The sequence below is a fragment of the Anoplolepis gracilipes genome, chromosome 8 (assembly GCF_047496725.1).
Source record: "Anoplolepis gracilipes chromosome 8, ASM4749672v1, whole genome shotgun sequence".
NCBI lineage: Eukaryota > Metazoa > Arthropoda > Insecta > Hymenoptera > Formicidae > Anoplolepis > Anoplolepis gracilipes.
The window spans coordinates 2,050,087-2,072,676 of record NC_132977.1 but is presented as its reverse complement, the minus strand read 5'-3'; the positions used below and the strand labels follow the sequence as shown (position 1 = coordinate 2,072,676).

Genomic DNA, 22,590 nt, shown 5'->3' with positions numbered 1-22,590 from the left:
TAATGCCGCTGCATAAATAATGCAAGCAAACGCGAAAGAAGAGGACCGACCACCGGGGCTATGCCAGCGAAAACACACACGATTCCCACGAACATTAAATAAAATATCGTTCGACAAAAGCGCGCGTTAATTCGCTTGGCGAATCGAGGAAATGCCGCTTTGCGGATTATTATATTTATTTATGCATGACCAACGTGTATGCGCACACCGTTAATGTGATAACTCGATTATTGCACGCCGTAATGTTTACCATATGCCGCTATGCGAAACACATATATGTAATTGCGCGAGTACTGATACTTGTGCGCTAGTAATTGAGTGCCAGGGAGTCGGGTTACTGTCCTGAGATACCGCCTTTGCTGATTACAGACAATTATCTCTCTTTTTCTTTTCCTTTATATGTAGGTCTCGCAAGATTCAGCCAATAATTTCCAACCATTAATAGTTTTATAATTGTAACAATCAATTTTATGATGTTGAGTTTCGCATTTAATGACAAATCTGACAATGAAACGGAACCATTTAAAAAATGACAATTTTCAAAAATAATATATATTTTATAATTTCACAAATAATTATTATCAATTATTTAAAAATGTTCTTTTTTATGCGTATTTAATTGAAACGTACATAATAAGACTGGACTTAACATAAATTTCTTTCTTTCTTACATTTTTCTCTTTTATTTCTTAAGTATCGCGTTGAATACAGTTAAATTGCTCGCAGACTGCAATAGTAACAATCTGTGAACGTGATTATTGACCGAAACGCTCCTCTTGTAAGTATGGAGATTGTAGTTTTCAGAGTTTGTAAAAGTGCTTCAATAACGAAGAAACTGAATTCTTTATTCGCCCAGAATTTATAAATTTTGTTTCAATTTTACATTTTTCTACCACTTCGTATAATTACATAAATAAATAATGTATAAATAAATTTTTATGAAAAAGATTCGAGCGAAAAAGATATTACAATGCGCGAGAAAAATTCAAGGCCAAAATTTTAAGCTATAGCAGAGGAAATGATCTTTTTGTCACTCTAATTGTCATTTACAGTTGCCGTATCCTGAATCATGATATGATTTAAGAGCACGCGTCGTTAGGCATCGGTAAACATGCGGAAATGCATTGCGTTTCCGAATGCATCGTTCGGCATCGGCAAGCATGCAGAATCGCATTGCGTTGTGATTGTGGCTTGAAGCTTATAATCTCGCTCAGATATTACAATTCGAATCAGGCATGTTTGCGCGAAAATAACGTTAAATTTCTTTTTATCGCGAAATAAAAAATCAGAAAATTAAATTATTTATTATCAATTACATTTGCTCGAGATTCTTTGTTTTTATCGCCTAACTATTGTAAGGGGAATTTCGCTTAACATAGAATGCCGCCTTAGTTTCAATCCTCGGATGTGGTCCACGAGGCCAGGAGTGGCTGGTCGCAATCGATGGCGCCAGGCACCAGGCTACGAGAATATAGGTATACGTCAGACGGTCACAGATACTCGCAAACGGGATACATGTTAAACCCAATAGGCGAATACTCGCACACGAATGCGGATTCCGTTGCCTGGCGACGGTGAAAACCGGAGCGGCGTCACGTCGGGGATTTGAGAAAGGATGAGGGTCGTCGTCGACAGTTTCGACGATTCTGCCATCGGGGCGGCGAGTGAAAAAATTCTCGTCTCGCGATTTTCGCCCAAGTCGGGTTTTGTCGCGGGGGAAAATCTCGATTCCGGCTCGAGGATTATTTCCGCCCTCATTTCCTTCGGTGCCTCCCTCATAGAATATTCGTGTACGTGGATTTAACCTTTACGTATAGCGTATAGGTAAACATTTTCGAAATAATCTGACAAAACTGACGCAGGTCGAGCTTCTATAGATATACTTATTGTCCGATTGGCACGAGAAATTCGAGGAGGGTTAATTTTCCACGCTCGTTCACCCTTTCCCGATATTGTCGATCGCCCCGGATGATATTCAAGGGTGATCGCTGCGACTAAACGCGAATATGCAATTTACGCTTCGCGTTCGTTATCTTAATAATTAATTTCCTCCGAGTACCGCGTTCTCTAGTAGAGAGATGTACATAAAACGACGCACACCGAGACGCAAACTCTTCGACAATCGACAACCTTAATGGAAACGCATTAATGCGTGTAATGTATTCCGACCTTCCGTGAGAAAACTCTCTCTTAACAAAGACCTCGCTCTTACGAACGCGTGCGAGCATTCGTGTGTGGCATTCCGCGAAGAGAATCCAATAACGCAAGTCGGAATTACTCCTCACATATTTCCACTTTGACCTTTCACTCGACCGGATATCGATGCGGTCGTGGAAAATGGGACGCGTCTTGATATTTCGTAGACGCTTGTGAAGCGCGACGATGACAAATCGCGAGTCGCGGGACAGATGCCGATGAATACGCGGTATCACCTCGTGCGCGGAGCGAGAACTCTTGGCGTCGAACCAGCGGAAGCGCGAATTATTCGCAGGCTGTCGTCGTCGTAAAGAAATCTTTACCAACTCGTTGGACCTCTGCCCGAGATTCCGTAATGGAGTCATTTTTGGAAGAGAGTAAGTCTCAGGGACTGCATGTCGCCTGTTGCCTCTCCCCTCTTCCCTCTTCCCTCTTCCCTCTTCCCTCTTCCCTCTTCCCCAATTTTCTCGCCAAATTTTCAAGATGTACCGAGCAAAGCAATTTGACACTATCAATAAATTCACATAAAAAAACATTGCCAATTTCCATGCATGACAAAACACTTTGCGTTCGATGTATCGTTTAAGCTTTATTCTCAAAGAATCTTATTATCTCAGAACTTGTATCTATTAAAAACAGAATTTGAATTTTTCCTCATCAATTGAGAAATATTCAACAATTTTAATCGCGACTTCTCCATTTCGAGAAATGATCAAGAATTATAACATTTATATGAATATTTCCATTAAGTGTATTCTTTATATAAATAAAGATAGGATATGACTGAAAAGATTCAATAAATTTATATCTTTACATTATATGTATTTTAATGTGACGTGCAAAATATTGGACGATCGAATCTGCCTTCGGCACCTGTATGTATTTATGTACATACCGTTTGCATGTGTGTTCCTCGTCACATTTATGCTTCTACTTTTTGCTTTCGCATGCGCCGAGGAAAACTGGGTGAACTCGTCATCAGCAAAGCGCACGAGCACGAGAAAACGGTGTTCCCTATAAACTTGCGCTTGCCAACTACAACATTCGGCTTCACCTGCATCTTCCACCTGGCGCAGGTAAAGTACCTGCCGCCTTCTACGAATAGACAACCTGGTGAAAATATATATTTGCGCGCGAAATATTTCTGTCGCCGGATAACGGATGGCACCACAGATTCCGGATCGAAAAACTCGCGAGCGGAGATAATCGCACCGCAATTTGCGCGCGTCAGCGACGCGATCGATACGACGTTTGATTAATTGCGATAATGTCCGCCCCCCTCCCCCCCCCGTCCCCTTCTTCCCCCGCGGTGAATAAAAAAAAAAAAAAAAAAAAAAAAATAACGAGCTGGGAAAATAAGCGTTCGATGATTCCGTGATCGCTCAGAAAGCCGGTCGCCGAGCTCGAACGCGCGCGCGTAAGCTCGTGAATATTCATTCCCGATCACCTGCGATCGCGATGGCGCAAAAGCGACGAATTACCGTCGAGCTCGCGCTTGTAAACGTCACTCGTATGAATAAGTTACGCTCAATTATTGTGTACACGAAATATATGTCGAGCTAATAAAGCGTGTTACATTTGAAGCTGCATTTTACATGACTATGTGAAGCTCGTATAAAATATACGCGGCGATACCCGATAATTCCCTGTTTCTTTCTTGCCCCCGCCCTCCCCCCCCCCCCTCCCCATCTCGTCGCCATCGACGCTTTCCCATCCCCGTTGCGTTTTGATATGATACCGGAAAGGGTAACGGTGCCATTTTCAGATTTGTCCTGGATTTTATTGATGAAACAAAAGATTAATTTCGATATTTTATATGCTGTGTCATTTCCGCGAAACGTATCGACTATCGTATATATTCGTGGAATTATCTGCCGCATGTTTTTTTTTTTTTTTTTTTTTCCATAAAGTCAATAATTTTTTTCATTTTCTATCGATGTTCCGGTAAACCAAGGTAAACACGATCATGTGCGAAATCTGCGATTGACATCATGCATTGTAAAACGACATTGTGAAACGTACGATATTACATCGTAAGCAGTATTGTAAATCGACAAATGTAAGTTTCATCGCGAAAGTTTTTAATGTAGAAAAGAGAGAGAGAGAGAGAGAAAATGAGACTAGAAAATAACGATCCGAGAGAGAAGTTTGCATGAAACGATGTTACAAACGATGAAATTACACGCGGGATACGCAAGTTGTATTTGAAATAAAAGTTACATTCGCGCGAAATTACATTAACTCCATTTTCGACGATCTGCAGAATTCGCGACAGAATTCGCAAGAGAATTCGCAAGGTGTATGTAATCTGATACATAGTGCAACATGGAAAATACATTTGGTGCATTAGAATTATATTATTCGTAAAGCATATAATAATTTTATTTTTAATACGAAAACGATTCAATGATTAATAATCCATAATTCAATCCATTCAATGTTACAAACGTATACATGAATAACAATATCTGATTCTAAAGAAAAATTTAAATAATTCTTATTTAAATCATTATTAAGTTATATTGCATACGAATGCACGAAATTTAATAATTATATAAGCAATGAAATGAAGCACAGATCCGAAAACGAAATAAACGAAGGAAAATTAATTTAATCATTTGTAATATAAAATTCATTGTCAGAATCGGAATATATGATTAGCATAATGTAAGCTTCTTTTCCGCGCCGTATTTATAAATACATTCGTAGATATCGAAAATTATACATGACAGCGTGACTTTCGTCAATTTTATCCCGAATTGTAAAGAGATTATTCAAACTGGACTTTTATTCGCCAATCTGTGATTTATCGAACGCGTTCGTAGAGACCCGGTAGAAACGTGTCCGACGCGCGTGTTCATTATCAGCGACGCGACACGCGTTGTTGGGGGCGCATCCCAAAAGAGCGTATTTCGTGCAGCTCTAATTGAATGGCTTAATTCGTCACGGTGTGGGCGTGTTTCACCATGAGTTGCCGACTTTGTAGAGCTGGAATGAGCGGAGTCGCGACGCGCGCTCTTAATTTAATACGGGCTTAAATTTTTCAGGAGCTCCTATCTGTGGCGAATTATCTCGCGACCACGAGTCTGTGTGCGAGAATTCTCTCCCCTATTCCTCTCCCCCTGCATATATCAGCAGCATGCACCGCGTGCGACTGGCTTAACGTCGTTTTCGGGGTGCTCGTCCAGAGCCGTTACGCGTGCGTGCTCAAGTACGACCTCTCGTATATCTGGCCAACACACCACCCGGGGTCACCCGGGTTCGCCTAAACCACCGTCGCATTTAGCACTACATAAACGCGGTTATGCGACTGTAATAGCGTTTTCATCTAATCGGGTCGAATGGCAATCAATTGTCATCTTCTATTTCTAGCGAGAGAAAATTTTACATTAATACAGAAAATATTTATAATGCATCTATATATATATATATATATATATATATATATATATATATATATATATATATGTATAGAAATATCTTTAGCCTCTCATCTTCTAATAAATAGAACATTATATGCAATTGTACAAGATAAGTGAGTTTTCTAATTTGGATTATATATGCTATAAATACATATATATATATATATATATTAGGAGTATTAAATATGTATTTAAATACTCGTAATACATTCAGAGTATAAATGTGCGATATGAGAATATGGGACCCTAGCGTTTGGATTCTAGATGGACGTGTTCCACCTCCATGGGGACGAATTTATCAAGAACAATTTTTGCCGACTCGAAAAATTTAACTCAACGTTTTAGAAATAAATATTTAGGCGGTTCCGCGAGCGAAGGGCTCTTAGAGAATATTTTGCGATGAATTATAAAACGTTTAGATAGAGAGTTTGTGCTTCCTTTTGCGAAAATTACAGTGTCGTATCTTGAAACTGCACTCGCATTAGTCTTATGCAAACCATCTTGTCCGTTATCTTATCGCTGCGTTACTCATCGAGATATCAAAAAAATCGATTCTTGTTCCTTGGAATTAATATCTATATAGAATTAGACTTGACAGAAAAATCATTTAACACTTTCGTGTTATCAGTTTTGAGAAATTTTTTATGTATCTTGTTTTCGTTTATTATAAGAATAAATTAAAATGAAAAATATGTCATTTAATTTATCAAAATTTTTAAATAAATGTATTGCGTTTTATAGAATAATTTTTTCCAAACACCTGGAAAGAAAGACACAATGAAAGATATTGTTAAATCAAGTATGTAGATATAAATTTATTAGAAAAGGGACGACGGGGAAAGAGATTACAAAGGCTCATTATCGATGAAGCTCCAACAACGGAGAGTACTATCTAATGATTTTTGCAGGCCGATAATAGTTTGTTTACAAAGCAAACGTCCTTTATAATTGCAGTCGATTGCAAAACCGGCGATAAATGACGCGGTTCGATGACAGAAGATAATGTCATTAGTTGAACATAGTTATCCTAGCTGGGTCCGCGCGATCGCGCCGTTGCAAAGCAACTGGGCTCACCGCGGACGCAATTGCGTTCCCTATGCGCTTCTCTCTGACGTTGTGCAATTACCGGTATCATTACTAATACGCATGCCGATACGAGCGTCTCACGGTACGGCGTAACCGCGGAATCGAAGCGCACGGTTTCTCTGGGCGCAGCTATTATTCAGCATACACGTTACGAGTTATCCGTAACGCATCGCCCGACGATGTCGCGTGCGCTGACTCGTCCGCGTCGCATAAAAAATTCACGGTGCAACGACCGCTATTTTTCAACTGGCCGCAACGGCGATATTGTCCAACGAAATGCAAGCAAACGTCGAGGCGCTGTAAGATAACGCAGCACCCTTCGCGAGAGAGAGAGAGAGAGAGGGTGCAAACCTAACCGGTAAAAATTACGTGGGATGGGGTCCGATTGTGTCACGTTGGCGCGAATGCAGGATGTCTGCGTCTCTTTCTCGGTCACTGTCATTACATCGATCGCTTTCGATCGATTGTTATCAGTCTCTGTCAATAGGAGAAAATTCCGAGCAAAGAACTTTTCTATGGGAGAATTCCTTTATCATGGGACCTCATCCGCTCTTTCGGTCGTCCTGAAAGTAATCAGTTTTTCGATAGTTCACTCAGTCGGATTACCGGCGTGGTCTAATTACGCTGTCTTTTCAAAGAGCGTCCCTGAAATATTCACAAGACGCTCTGGTCTTTTTTGCGCGGACAATTCTCTGTGTTCAAAGGCGTTCTGGTCGGAGCACAGAACGATACAGAGCATTCGTTTCTTACGAAGCGAGAGAGTGCCGAGACTGAGAATCGTTATGTTTTATTAGCGCGCAAAGAGAGCTCGCTGGAACGCTTTGCTGAAATGCACTCAACGGCCTCGTTTAACCGATATTAAACGAAAGGAAAATGCGGGAGGTTCAGAATTTACCTGAATTTCAGCGATGTTGGTTAATTATACGTGTATATACCAACGATATTATACAATAACAAAACATGTATTTGGCAAAGTAAATATTATGTACCGTTGCTTTTTATTATTCGCTCATTTCAATTACGCACCTAGTAAATGTTTGCATGTTCTATGAGTAGAATATATGTACATATATGTAGAGAGAGAGTAAACGCATACAAATCTCTCTCGCTGGTTGACACGCACGACATGTTTAATGCGCGACATTACAGCGTACTGTCCATTCTAGCGAGGTATAAAAATATAATGACAAGAGTTCAGCGACGTCGCTTCTCTCTGGAATTGATTTTTCCTCGACGGACAATTGACAGTGTAATCATTGATTGTTGCAATTTTAAAATGTTTAGTATTGAATAATTTAACTATGGATTAAAATTTTGAATAAAATCCATTTAAAATCACAGCCGAAAGATAAAGTTCTATTATCTATTTACACTCTCGCAAAGGCGGGGAATCCGTAACTTCTTGATGGTAAATAGTTCTGTAATTACAACTTCTTGCCCGGTGATTTTTATCCGGCAAAAGTCGACTCCAATTTCTTCGAAGGGAGATTAAAATTTCACATAAAAAGAAACGATAGTTACTTTGGACTGTTGCGCAAGATCTTATTAATCCGCTTTAAATTGCTAGAGAAGCAGAAATCGCAGTTATCTTCTCAGAGACATCAGAGAGAGAGAGAGAGAGAGAGAGAAAGAGAGAGCGTAATTTTTACGGAAATTGTTACGTCGCGTAATTTGTTTGCAACAACATGGAATTACAGGGCAAACAATTAACCAAACTGTGCACGTAGCATAAGCCGTTTACATATACCAGCCAGGCCAGAGATTGATAAGGTATCACACGATGCCCGAAATTGCCCTCGACAAGTTGCTTAACAAAGTTATCGCGGTGATTAGTGTAGCCTACTCGTTAGCGTTTGTATCGTGAGGACATTGATGAAGCCGAAATTCGACCCGAGCGTCACGAATAATTTGTATATTCCAAGGAGCAATACCGTGAGATCTATAGAAGACGACGTAGTCAATAGAGACGGATGGAGGGCGAGATGCAGCTGGGAGAGATAGAAAAAAGCAAAAGGTCAAGACAGGCAAGACAGAAAGAGAGAGAGAGAGAGAGAGAGAGAGAGAGAGAGAGAGAATGTGTGCGTGACGGATGGACGACACGACAAAGAGAGCTACTCAGAGAGTGACTAGGAGGGGAGGAAGAAGAGTATGGGAGAAGAGTATGCGTGTAAAGTGGGAGGAAACATGTAGCGTGCGAGAGAAAGAGCGAGCGAGGTGAACGAAGAATGAAGCATGACTGCACGACTGTGAGTATCGTTAACCGTCGGCCACACAAGAGAGTCCGTTCTCCAGACCCCGCTGGTAATCACATCGAGTCGGCAACTGTTGGTAGTGTTGTGTTCGAGTGCAAGCTGACTCGTCGTGAGTCACGTGTCGCGGTAAAAACGGAGCGACGCGTTATACTTTGGAATTCCGATGGCTCGCCCTAGCATTCCTTTACTTTCGAATTAGATCGAACCACGTGCGTATCTATCATCGTCGCGCGAAACGTCATTATCCGGAGCAAGTTCCATGCGTGGATAATCTGCTGCTGAAGCAACGTCGACGAAGATCCAGAGGATCGATCCAATAGGTATGTTTACGATCCGGGAGGTGACTCATTCGAGAGAAGAGATCTAACCGGTTTGATGCATCGATTCGGTGCTTAGTGCTTCGATGATGCAGTGTCGATCGTTGCAACCTCCAGTTGCAAAACGTTAAAGACCTTGGTGCAAAACCGATGGCGAACCGATCCGCTTCAGGAGGCACGATAATGGCGTTTTTGCCTGCCATTCCTTTTCGCTGGAATGCTAACGGTTTACTGGTCGTCGCCATGCTCGTTGTAATCTGATCAAGATTAGAGAATCTTTTTTTTCATCGGAGACAGGAGAAAGGAGAGAAAGATACGCATATTCAGTCTCGTCGTTTTCGCCGGAGCATCGGGTCATGATAAGACGACGCTTCTCAACTGATATCGGAGTAGAAAACAAACGCGCTCAGATGACGTCGGAATCGTTGACGTTTCCACGCTCCAAGTCTCCGTATGGGTTTTTTTTTTTTTCCTTGTCCGTTCCAAGCTGCGCCTACAGGTGTGTCACGATCGTTACGCAGATTGTGACGGTTTACGGTTTCGCACAGTTGCATAACGATAGAGATCTTTTTTTCCGCTTTGCAAATATATGCGTGTCTTTTTTTTTCTTCGTACAAACGTCACTTTTAATAATACGCGAGCAACAATGTTTTTCCACTATTATTAATTGCCCGTTAATAAATTACATTAATAAACGAATGTTAATTTCTGCATATTTATTATTATTCAATTCCCGTCAGTGAGGTATATATGGCTCCGAGAAAGTTGATTCAGCCATTTCATCGTAATATGTGAAAATGTGACCTGAATTGTCAATATTTATTGACAACACGCGAAATGTTTTGTCACAAAGTTGTCTCTTTATTACTCTTGGTATAAACAATCCTTCAATATTTGTCACAACATTGATAATTTATCGGATCAAACGATTAGAGAAATAAATATCGATCATATCCCGGTGATTAGATGAGTAAACATACTTTTTCCATCTTTAGAAAAAAATTGAACATTTTTATATCCGTAAGTGTAGATTATGGTCCCAGGTGCACACGTACGTACGTGCAAATTCTTGGGTGCATATGGGCGATGTACGATGAACGAGGTGATATGCTTACAATGACAAATGTGCCGCGACGCATCTAATTAAGAAAAAAACGAACAATGTGAGGGTAATGTGCCTTGATAACAGCGTTTCCTATGTGTCACGTTAATATTAAAGTATTACTTGGTACTGGATGTATATCACTTATCTTAATACGATTCTCTGAGGAGTCATTAATAAAGTTGAAATAAAAAGGACCAATTATATAATTTCAATAATTATAATGCAATAAATAACTATGTCACAAACAAAATGCAATAACACTATATTATATTCTCAAATGTGCTTTACACAAACAGCACTATCCTGCGGACTTTGAATTTGCTGGCGAGAGCTAATAATTGCATGCAAAATCGTTTAATTTTACGCCGATTAATTACGTATGCATATTAATATAGATTAATGTTATGTTGCACATGCAAATTTCTAACTTATATATATATATACACCTGATTTGTTACCTCTTCTGCATTTTAATTCAAATCTATCGTACTGAATGAACATACAGTGAGAGGCTAAAGAAATCCTCGCGAAGGTCAGTGAATCATGCGAGAAGACAAAGAACCTTGATCGGAAACGGAACAGTTCTATTTTAATTCTCTTTTAATTTTGTCCTTTGTCATATTTTTGCGCAGAATTCTTTATCTTATTTCATTCGATTTAAATACCTTGTTATTGTAAAATTTATTAATTTATTAATAAACGATTTTTAATAATGATTAATGATTTCTATTAATGTAAAACGGATAAATAAATAATATACGAAATGATGCTGTTAAATAAAATGTGAAATATAATTCGTAAATTTCATACATATAAGATATCAATATCATGTCTTTAAGAGATCTTGTGTGAAACAAAATTGCATTTCTTTTTATATCTCTACGGAAACGTATGGTACGTATGTATGTACATATATACATATCAAATCGGGCAAATAACTGTGTTATCTTCAGGCAGCTGTGTTGATAGTACATCGATCGTAACCCAGACCAAAGGTTACGTGAGTTCGAATCATACACAAGTATAAGAATATGTTTTTCGTTTAATATAAAGATATTCGTTGCGCATTCTTTCCCTCTTGTAAAATTCCAGAATCCCCGTGTAATTTCAAGAACGGATTAAGTGAGAAGACCGATGTAAAAGTTTTGACAAATAAGAAACCTAAGCACGAAAGAGATCCGTTGCCAGAACGAGCTTCATGAATAATTGAACAGCGACGAATGTAAAATTATCATAATGCGTGAATGACGCCGCGAGAAATCCTCATCAAGGTACATGTACGTACGACCTACATCCGCGCCGTTTACGCTGTTAATAGTCCTTACATATTACTATTGTTTCTGTCGAGGTTAAACTTGAGACTGAGTATGTCTGTCTTTCACAAGTCTTTGATAAAAAGAGTTTTTAGAACGTTAAATTCTGAGAAAAAATAAGAAAGTTTAAAATAATTCAATATCTAATAATAAATGAATATTTAAAGAAATTCCTACTTAATAAATATAAAAATAAAATAATTCACGAATAAGATATATTGTACGTTTTACTTTCCTCTTTTTATCTTCTCATTAATAAATATATCTAAATTAATTATCATGTCACTTTTAGCTTTTATTTTTAATCTCATTAATTAGGCTTAGATAAAATCGTAAAATTTTCAACATTATTAAATGAAATTTTACGGATAAAGATAGATCGATATAATCTGTTATTCAAGTAATTTACTCCATTTCGGAGAATTATACGCATAATTGTAGAACGATTTAACTTTTAAGCCTAATATATCGTTAGTGGGCTACGAGCTTCTTGCGTCGGAGTTGCGGGAGCAATAATTTCACACCTACGCGAGAATTCTGCACATAGTCCGTCGTTATTATTTCATTGTGAAATAGTTTGTTATGAAATCTCTGATAAAACTGGCAATAATAAGTACGGGAACCGGGAGTAATTTTTAAAATTACCAGATTGCGTTGGATAAATCATTGCAAGAAATAATCGACGTAAAAGCTGGACAATTGACGTCCATTAACGATTTCCACGTTAGATAACAATTTGAATTTACGTTTTTCATCAGAAAAGGCATAATCAAAAACAAGCTTAGCGGCAGATATCTCTTGTTAAGCATATGGCTAATTGTAAATAATTATAATGGAACGTGACGTTGTGACGATACGTATGTTTGCATTTGTAGTTATATTTCAGGCATAGATTTAAATTATAAACCTAAACAGGAAATTTGGAACCCAAATATATACCTGCGTAAGAAATGTGCTGTCAATCGTGACAGAAAGGCGGGTCGTAAGATCAGGGACAAAGAGGAGCTTTAAAAAAATCGGACCTCGGTTCGACTCGGTATTCCTAGTAACTGAACCGTTCCGTCCAAATGCTTTTCTTCGGTCTATGAAAACTGTATACTTGGAATCTATATATGTGCTCAAGTATAGCTTTGCTAAAGTTAGACGAATATCTAGATGTTTATGAATCGTAACTATTGGTTAAAAAGTTCAAAGCTATTTTCGTTTTCTTCTTGATTTATTTGATACGTATGACTCGTTATTTATTTTTTGATCTTTCACACGTGTTTCAGATCCGCAAATACTTAGAATTAATTTTAGAAATGTGCATGACATTTGTAGAATGTATACGAGACGTTTTAAAAACACAATAAAGGGATGCAATTCGTAGATATCATCGAATCGAGTAGATATCGTGTTCCGATACGACATTCTATTTGTTATCGTGTTTATTCATGATTTTATCATTACGAACGAGACTTTCTTTGTAATGATATCATTGGACAGACTTGTCATCAAAGAAGAACCCGAGCTCGGAGAGGGGGAAAAGTCGCGTGAAAAGTAGAACCGCCTTCAATCTACCAGAAACTAGCGTGTCGGTCTATACGTAGTTGACAGTAATCTTTTTATTTACAATGTACATATTGATCGAGTTCAACAAGTAAAGGTGCGATGATAATTACTAGCGTAAATTAAATAAATAATTATTATAGTGTAAAATAAAATTTCTCTGCATAAAGCAAGAAGATGTATAAATTCATAAATTACCCTGAAACAATTATTTGGCAAGTGATACTGAATAAATAACTATTAATGTGCCATACAGATAGATTTAATCTCTATTAAAAATAATGTTAAATAAAATGACAAATGTAAGTGTTCACATGTGTACACATTGTGTTCTCGACAGACGTAGTTGTACTTTTAGTGAGTTTCACGGACGTTTGTATATAAATGTGACTCACGATTCTTCTTTGTTGAGGGTATAATTAGCGTAAAGATCGCTCTAATTCGCCATTTAGTCGTCTTTCTATTGCGTATATTGTCTCGTGCGATCTTCATTGTCGTGAACGTGCGAAAAACTTACTAGACGGTTATCTTCCCGAGGCTAAGTTTCTCTCTCGCATGCATAACATCGCGACGATCCACGGACGAGATTATGTATCTAGTCACCCGGTTGAAGAGTGTTGATCCGCAGGAAAAATTCGCAACTTCTTGCCTCGAAAATTTTCCTCGGCAATACGTACAACTCTCTCTCGGGAGGCTTTTCACCCAAGTTTCATTGAAAAGGTATACGTCGCCTGATGCCCCCGTAAGTTTCCAAGAAATACGTCTTTCATAACTTTGCGCGAACTCTGCTGAATCTACGGGTAATACCTTCGGATATGTGAAAATAGATCGCAGGTTGGCAGACCACCAGCACGAAAATAATTCACAATTACTAAGCGATTAGCAATCCTTAACGGTGCATTCTGCTTGCTATATCTTTTACAATACACTATAATTTCATTCAGTTAGATAGCGAGATACTCTGTGATAAATCATATATAAAGCATGTGTACGTCATACATAATGTGTAGGTGTATGTATATATGTGTGTGCGGCAATCTAAGCCATCTAATATTAGCTTTAACCCTTTCTCCCTCTACATTTAAATCTAACAATACATTAAATACAAGAGCATGCAAAGTGTAACTCGAAATCGCTCTATATCAAATTTTTGCCGATTAATTGTACAAATGAATACAATTCTTGCATATAGATCGCGAGTAATTGGGATAAAAAGTGAGGCAACGAACGATCCATATTTCAAGAAAAACCATTCTGAAAAAATTAGGCTACGAGTTATTGTACTACATAAACACGTATATATAATTTTAAAATCGATTATTTGACATACAGGATGACAAAAAGAGAGAAAGAAAAAGTCTAGATATATATGTAAAATAATAAAAAAAAAATGATATATACAATCTTTACATATATTAATGTCGAATATGTTATGAAATAATGGTAACTATACTGATTAATTGTATCGTGTGAAAAACACGATATTGCTCGTGACGATTAAGCGTTATCATAGCTAGTTCCAGATAAATAGTTTTGAACAAGCGAGCGAAATTGCTAACAATGTTCATACGGCTCACTCGAGTGATATCGACCGGGGCGGGAAAGCGTTGATCGTCTTACATCTATGCTCTAATGAATATTTCTTGCAACACTGTGCGCACATGTGCAGGAACAATTTGATTATATCACGAGCCAGACGCCCGTTAAAGTTTAATTCACTCGTGATTGCGTCAACTTTTGTTTAAAGCGTCCCTATCATCATTATAATTCAACAAAGAATTAAATTTTCATTCAATTTGAGGAGACAATTTTTATACAGAAAGTAGTATAAAGTAAAAAAAAATTTCATAAATTATTTATATATAAATAATTGATATAAAACTAACATATTAATGAGAAGATATTGTGACCTCGTATGTCGAAAACGATTGATGATTTCATTTAAAATATATCAGCATAAAATTAACGGAGACTAATGACGGTTGAATTGTAATGTCTTCAAACGAGCGATAAGCCATATCCGTGATTGTCACTCAGCACCATACCGCGTGACTGAGGCTTTCTTACGCCATTGTATATATACGCCTGATAAAACTTCTCTCGTGTTTCTTTCTTACTGAAACATGAAAGTAACATTAACCTACTGCACTCAATATATATATATATATATATATATATATATATATATATATTTGTGTGTGACTTTTCCATACTACATCTTCAGTAATTTTGTTATAAATCCTCCGTCACAATGTTAGTGTAAAAGTATTCTCAAATAAATTATATATATATATATATATATATAATTTATTTGAAATAAATTTCTCTGCATAAAACAAGATGTATAAATACATAAATTACCTCGAAACAATTATTTGGCAAGTGATACTGAATAAATAACTATTAATGTGCCATACAGATAGATTTAATCTCTATTAAAAATAATGTTAAATAAAATGACAAATGTAAGTGTACACATGACGTTATATATATATATATATATATATATATATATATATATATAAACGCCTTCTTTTTTGTATAGAATACAATTCATACATTTCACGAATCTCATGACGTACATAACTAATAGATTTAAATCTGCAAAAAGATATCAACGATTGTTGAATTAAATATTATAATTAATATTACTTATATAATTAATATAAATTATAATATTACTTGTTTGGTTTGGAAAAATACATAAAATGCAGTTTATTATATTACAAATATCATTAAAATTGAACATCTTTTGCCTATATAATAATTATTTATACAATTGCAATATATATTTTGATAAGAACTAATTAATCAGATCACCTATTTACTTCTCACGAGTTTATAAGAAATTTTTAATATTTTAATTATTTCTCGAGGTTTTATCTCTCTAAACTCCGTAATTATGTTTCGCCTATGTTACCATGGATGATGTATGTTTCTGATCGGCGCGGCGTTGCGACAACAATATCCGAGCATGCAATTTTCCAGGCGATTATTAATCGATCAATATCAGCGTGACCCAGGTTTCTTTGAAAGAACACCTTCCGGAAAGCAGCAATGGCAATCGTTATCGAATCACAGTCAAATCGCAATTATCGTACATTTCTACAGGTTGTATACACATGCAAACTAAACGACGCGTTCAAAATTGATTCTTCAATCGTCAAAAATTAAATTTAACGAAATTAAATTTTCGATGGAATTCTGAGAGGTCAGTATTTCAAATATTTTTGCCTCAACAGGTTTCCAACGCAAATTCAGAAGGATATCGCTATTTTAATTTGATTTGGGATATTTTAATACAGATCGCAACCGATAAAACGAATATCCTACTTGAAAACGAGTATCTCACACACTGCTATTTATATTTATTATTGCACGTGTTGCAAGCTATTACGTGATGTTGGCCGTCTTCGAGGATTTGATAAACGCCATCAATAGTAAACTGATAATCTTATCTCTGATTTTTGTCTTTCTTGAAGCTGGCACATCAGAAGCGATAAGCTTGTCAAAAGTTGATCAGGAGGAGGACGAGCACAGCTATTTGGAACAGTCAGTGGCCCCGGCTAATCTAGAAATGGGTTGCTGCGGCTGTGCGGACGAACCTTCGTCTAAGGTGGAACCTACGGTAAGCATCTCCTCTTGCATATTAAATAATATCCAAATATTTATAAACGTAACGCACATATACTTTCGCATCGAAAACAATATAATTATGTGTGTGTGTGTTTTATCATTCAATATAAAGTTTCTTATCCATGCAAATTAAACTTTTCAAATTAATTCTCGTAATAAATAGCCTATTCATTAAACTAATTTAATTTATCTTTAAAGTAGTACTGAGTAATATGTGCGTATTTTGATTAATTATAATTGTTTAATAAAATATTTTTGGTTATTTTAAATTATTCTTACACTTTTCCAGACACCTGAGAGCCAAGGTTCGCCGATTAGTTATTCAGAGAAGATCTTCGTAAAGGATCGATCATGTACCGACATTTTGGCTTTAATCGTCCTACTTATTCTCGCGGGTGGTTTCGTAAGTGATTCAATTTTTTCTTCCTTGCATCATAAAGCAATACGTTTGCTAAATATTGTTCCGTGATTCGCGCAGGCCTTCATGATGACAAACGTAGCGAAGAAGGGTGACATTTACCGCGTGATAAATGGATACGATGATTGGGGAAATGTCTGCGGCCGCGTAACTTCGCGCGAAACCGATCCAAAATTCCACGGTAAAGGCGGTGACTACACTCAGAAACGGTAAGTACGTCCTCGAAATTTTGTGCTATTTCAAAATGAGATTTCCTTGTAATTCGGCCATGCATATTAAAGCTAAGAATTACAAAAAATCTAAGATAATATATTTTTTTTTTAAGTGAATTATAAACAAATTAATTAAACAAGGTCCCTAGTATAAGGTTTTTAGTAAGATCAGTCAAACAAAATAGAACAATGCATAAAATTAGCAAAAAAGAAAAAAACGAAAATGCTTTGATGTAAATTATCTTAAATGTAAAGTTGCAATGATTTGACAATTTATCTGTTATGTTACTCAAAAATCATACAAATCATTGTCTTTGTTAATAACTTATATTCCGCGTTTATTTAGGTATCTCGAAATTGACATCGAATCGACAGGAGTGAAGAAACGCACATGCGTGGCAAACTGCACTTCAACGCCAGACGAACCCAAGTTAGTATCATATGAAATTGATTGCGCGTTTCATCGAAGTAATCAGAGTAATTATTAATCGCAGAATGCAAGAGATATCACGTATGCTAGTAAACTTGATCGTTTTATTTTTTATTTTCTTTGATCTAAAGTTTCGTTTCCTATCTCGCAGAACGTTATTCTTGAACCGTTGCTTGCACAAGAAAGTGACCGACACACTCAACTCAATAATAAGGGCTCTTCGCTTGGACAGTTTTTACAATGTAAGTAAATCGAGAAAATTGTCTGCAATTACCGTATTTAATATTTTAGTATATTTGGGTTAAAAACGTCAACTCTTCATTCTGCTGAAGCCGATCTTAAACTTTAAAGGAACTTTGATTTTATATTTCTCGTCAACGTTTCTTATTTTTACATCTTATTTCTATGCAGTTTCATCAATAACAAATATTTTATTCTACCATTCTGGAATGTATTTTTCTTGTTATATTATCTTCCGTTTTCTTATATCAAAAATCGATAGTGATTTCTTTCTTCTCACATTATGATTGAAATAGAAGAGGAAATATATTTATTCCATGAGAGAAAAAAGTCATCTGTCATATTCGTGAAACTGAATAATTATTAAACTTTATTAGTTTGAGAAAGAGAGAAAGAAGAAATAGGATATTTTGATTTAAACATTTTATAATAATCACATTATATTAAAATAAAGCTTACTTTAAATTATTCCAATGTTTTTCTTAACAATTAAATGCTCTCAAATAATGCTCTTTCAACTTAAATTTTAAATTTTAGAATTAGTGAATCAGTTTTGATATCAATTAATTTAAATAAAGTAAAATCATTATTAGATAACATATAATGATTCTTAATTGAACAAAACAAATAAGAATAAATTATATCATTATTTCAGAACGCAGTCACTGATCTTGGAATTGCATGGCGCGAATTAGTTTATCTTTTACTTATAGCTTTGGGTACGTATTCCAAAAATACGCTCTATTTTATTTGAAAATTTTATTATTTAAAGTTTCCAATCTAATCAAACGTTTTATTGAATTCGAAAATATTCCAAACAATTTGTACAGTGTAATAAAAACGTGAAAAAAAATTTCAATATTTTCTTTCGTGTTAACAGTATAACTTTTGCATTCCATCAAAGATATGATTTTTTGCGAGTTAAATTTCGGGTATAAATTCTTATATCGTTTTCGAGTGATATAAAACGGAGATATTGAATGATTGATTATGATCAACAATTTTTTAGCACTTTCTCTCAGTATCCTGGTGGCTTTCCGCTATATGGTACAATACGTCATCTATATCGTATTGATCGGCGCCGTTTTGGCTTGCATCGGTGGCACAACATATCTCTGGTAAAGGGAAATATTTCAAACCGGAAATTAAATTGATGCTACAAATAAAAATTTATTAAATCTTTAATATTAAAATTAAAATTACACATTAAAGCTTTTAATTTTGACATTTTTATGCGAATAAAATGTTTAATTATTGCAATCAACTAGTACAATTACGACAAGTTTAATTTTTTCTGTGCATAGGTGGGCATGGTATCAGGAGAAGAACAGCCTGCGTGATGAAAACATTGATCCCGAAGATTCTAGCCTGCAGCCTTACTTCATCTACTCTATTATCATGTCGATCGTTACCGTAAGAGATGCTGTTACATAGAATGCAAACTTTGCGAACATTTCGTACACGCATTTATATATACAAATACATACATATATACCTATATTCGTAGGTTATCGTACTTCTAGTGATCCTGGTGATGAGAAAGAGAATAGAGTTAGTTATGCAGCTCTTCCGGGAGGCGGGTAAAGCCGTGTGCGCGATGCCAGCATTGCTGTTTCAGCCGATTTATGTGAGCATATATCTCCATTTAATTATTATCTATGATTACATCAGTGTCTCACATCACCGTTTCATGTCAACGAATCGAATTCTCGCGGTTCATTCTCGTTTATTTTCAGACGTATCTGTTCATCGGATTCACGATGGTAGCATGGATCTATTGTATGTTATGGATCGAGAGCGCCGGTGACATTTATTTGAATAGGAAGAAACACGTGCATTTTAAGAAGGACGCATTACTCATTGTACGTGAGCGTATTATTTAGTTTGTCAGTGCGTGTTCTACTATTGAGACTGTGATAAAAATATTATTTTTCTAATAAATGAAATTAATTTAGGCAACGAGATGGTACAATCTGTTCCTATTTTTTGTGGCGTATGAATTTTACATGGGCTGTCAGCATATGGTCGTCGCTTGCGCCGTTGCTCGATGGTTTTTCACGAGGTGAGACGCTTAACAATAGTAAAAAATAAAATAGATCACACAATACAATGGAAGATTCATGATTTGCATTTACATATAAAAAAAATTAAAAATTGTTTAAAACTTTTACAATATTTACATTACATTTCCGATAATAATATAAATATTTTTCGTATCAATTTTAATGACGTTTGATAAATACCATTGAAATAGAAAATTCTCTTCGATAATTCATCTATTTTTTAAATTTCTTTTATACAATATTATTATATATCTTATTAATATCTTCTTTTATACCTGTTCTTTTTGATATACGATATTTAATTAAAAATTGTACCGTGATTTCTGCGATATCGTGTAATTTTTTCACAGAGAAAATTGACCAAAAATTGTATTTTCACAGGGATAAAAGACGTCTTTCTTTACCAGTGGTAAAAGGCTTCGGATACCTTATAAGATATCACATGGGTACAGTCGCTTTTGGGGCTTTGATAATAGGTGTTGTTCGATTAATAAGAGCCATGATTTCCTTCATTCAAAATCATTTAAAACAATATGACAACGCTTTAGTAAAAGCAATACTGTGGTGTTGTCAATGTTGTTTGTGGTGCTTCGAATGTGCTTTAAAATTTCTCACTAGAAATGCGTACATCGAAACAGGTAACCGCGACACATTTTATCACCGATTACTTAGAAATTTGAGCTTTTTCGAAAGATTGCTTTTTCCAATCTTACAAATAGTGATATAAAACATCGCGGAACAATGACATTTATAAAAAAATATTTGTATATTTTTATCAATATATAAAAAATATGTTGTTCTTTTCAGCCATATACGGATGCAACTTTTGTATAGGCGGAAGGAAAGCGTTCCAAGCTTTATCCAGCAATATTTTGCGAGTAGCAGCGATTAACAGCGTTGGTGACTTTGTCCTATTCCTGGGTAAAGTTTTTGTCGTCACCCTTACAGTCGTTACAGGGGTTTATTTGATGCAGGTAACATGTAAATTAATCATATAATATTCTTTTGCGGAAACTTCTTACCGACTATTTTAATTTTGTCCTTTCGCAGAAGAAGGATGGACTTACTCATCCTTGGATACCAATCACTCTCGCGGGGATATTTGCATTCTTGGTCGCACATTGCTTCATATCCATTTACGAGGTAAATAATATATAATAAGTATATATTATTAAATAAATATTTAAATAAATAATTTCTATGAAAAAACTACATTTCTTCGCAGATGATCATTGACACGATATTCTTATGCTTCTGCGAAGACTGCGAAAAAAATGACGGTATAAGCCGACCTTATTTCATGAGTCGTGGTTTAATGGTTCGTATTATATTATAGTGCATCAGTAGATACATTCCTTAACAATTATTTGTAAAAAATAATTTTTTCCTTCTTTTCAGGAATTTGTGGAGAACAGTAAAAAAGCTTTAAGACAGCTGGAACAGCGAGGATCCGCGGCTGCATAACAGGAATTAATGTTTAAATCGGATGCTTCTCTTGAAATGCATCATTGATTGTTTGGAAAACTTTTATCTTCGACCAATGTTAAACATGGAACTCGTGTCGAATACTACGTAATATTGTATTACGTAATATAGTATGGAAATTCTAATGATATAATAATCGTGTCGAAAGATAATTGAAAAGCAGAGAAGTAGAGTTTTTCCTTTTGTACACGCACAAGCTGTCTTCTCTTATTGATAATAGTCTATAGCACAGTTACCGAAGTTGCATACCAACGAGAACAAAGTGTTATACACAAATGTGAATTGATCATTTCGATCGATTCAACGAACTGATTACATTACAAAGAAAGTTATAAATTATCCTATATATTTTTTTCAAAGTTCCTATAAAATATTTTTTCTAAAATATTTTTTATATAATAGGAAAGTGTATTTCTATATAACCTTAGCTGAAATACAATAGATATGACGTTCGTGCAGCTAACACGCAACGAACTTATTTCGTATTGTTAGAAACGTGATTAGTGAACAAATTAATTTATAAGATGTTTATTCTACATTCTAGAGTATAAGTTTGTATGTAAAGTTACTGTTACAAATGTATCCATTTTTCTTTCTATTACTGTAAATATTTTTTTTATAAACAAGTGCCTATATATAAGAGAATTTCATTTTGATACAAACGCCATGTAAGATACAATTACATAATTCACTGATATATTATACAGTTGTGTTATTTTGAAAGAGAAATATATATAAAAACAAAGATTTTATATATATATATATATATATATATATATATATATATATATATATATATAATTACAACATACATGTTATTGACAGACAAAATTAAAAAATATAAAAATGTAAAATATTAAAAAAAAA

The 22,590-nt window shown here is 35.6% G+C and overlaps 1 protein-coding gene across 4 annotated transcripts; it reads left to right on the top strand.

The window, feature by feature from the left end:
- Positions 1-1,661: 1,661 nt before the first annotated feature.
- LOC140668927 (choline transporter-like protein 1) lies at positions 1,662-22,321 on the top strand. 4 transcript variants are annotated; one of them, XM_072898267.1, is made up of 17 exons: positions 1,662-2,573; positions 16,722-16,867; positions 17,165-17,278; positions 17,354-17,502; positions 17,852-17,935; positions 18,087-18,177; positions 18,831-18,894; positions 19,185-19,293; positions 19,480-19,588; positions 19,683-19,802; positions 19,912-20,037; positions 20,131-20,237; positions 20,620-20,876; positions 21,046-21,212; positions 21,289-21,381; positions 21,464-21,556; positions 21,637-22,321. In XM_072898267.1, exons 1-17 carry the CDS (start codon positions 2,552-2,554, stop codon positions 21,700-21,702), a joined length of 1,917 nt encoding a protein of 638 aa, XP_072754368.1. In that variant the 5' UTR covers positions 1,662-2,551; the 3' UTR covers positions 21,703-22,321. The 4 variants fall into 4 exon arrangements, with proteins under 4 accessions (XP_072754368.1, XP_072754371.1, XP_072754369.1 ...); XM_072898270.1 differs by lacking the exon at positions 1,662-2,573 and adding an exon at positions 8,863-8,950; XM_072898268.1 differs by lacking the exon at positions 1,662-2,573 and adding an exon at positions 8,957-9,276.
- Positions 22,322-22,590: the final 269 nt, after the last annotated feature.

Excerpts from the sequence above, each read along its gene's own strand:
- LOC140668927 (XM_072898267.1), top strand. The coding sequence starts at position 2,552 with ATGGAGTCATTTTTGGAAGAGA. Across the intron at positions 16,868-17,164 it reads CGTCTAAGGTGGAACCTACG|ACACCTGAGAGCCAAGGTTC; the intron begins GTAAGCATCTCC and ends ACACTTTTCCAG. Across the intron at positions 18,895-19,184 it reads TCTTTTACTTATAGCTTTGG|CACTTTCTCTCAGTATCCTG; the intron begins GTACGTATTCCA and ends ACAATTTTTTAG.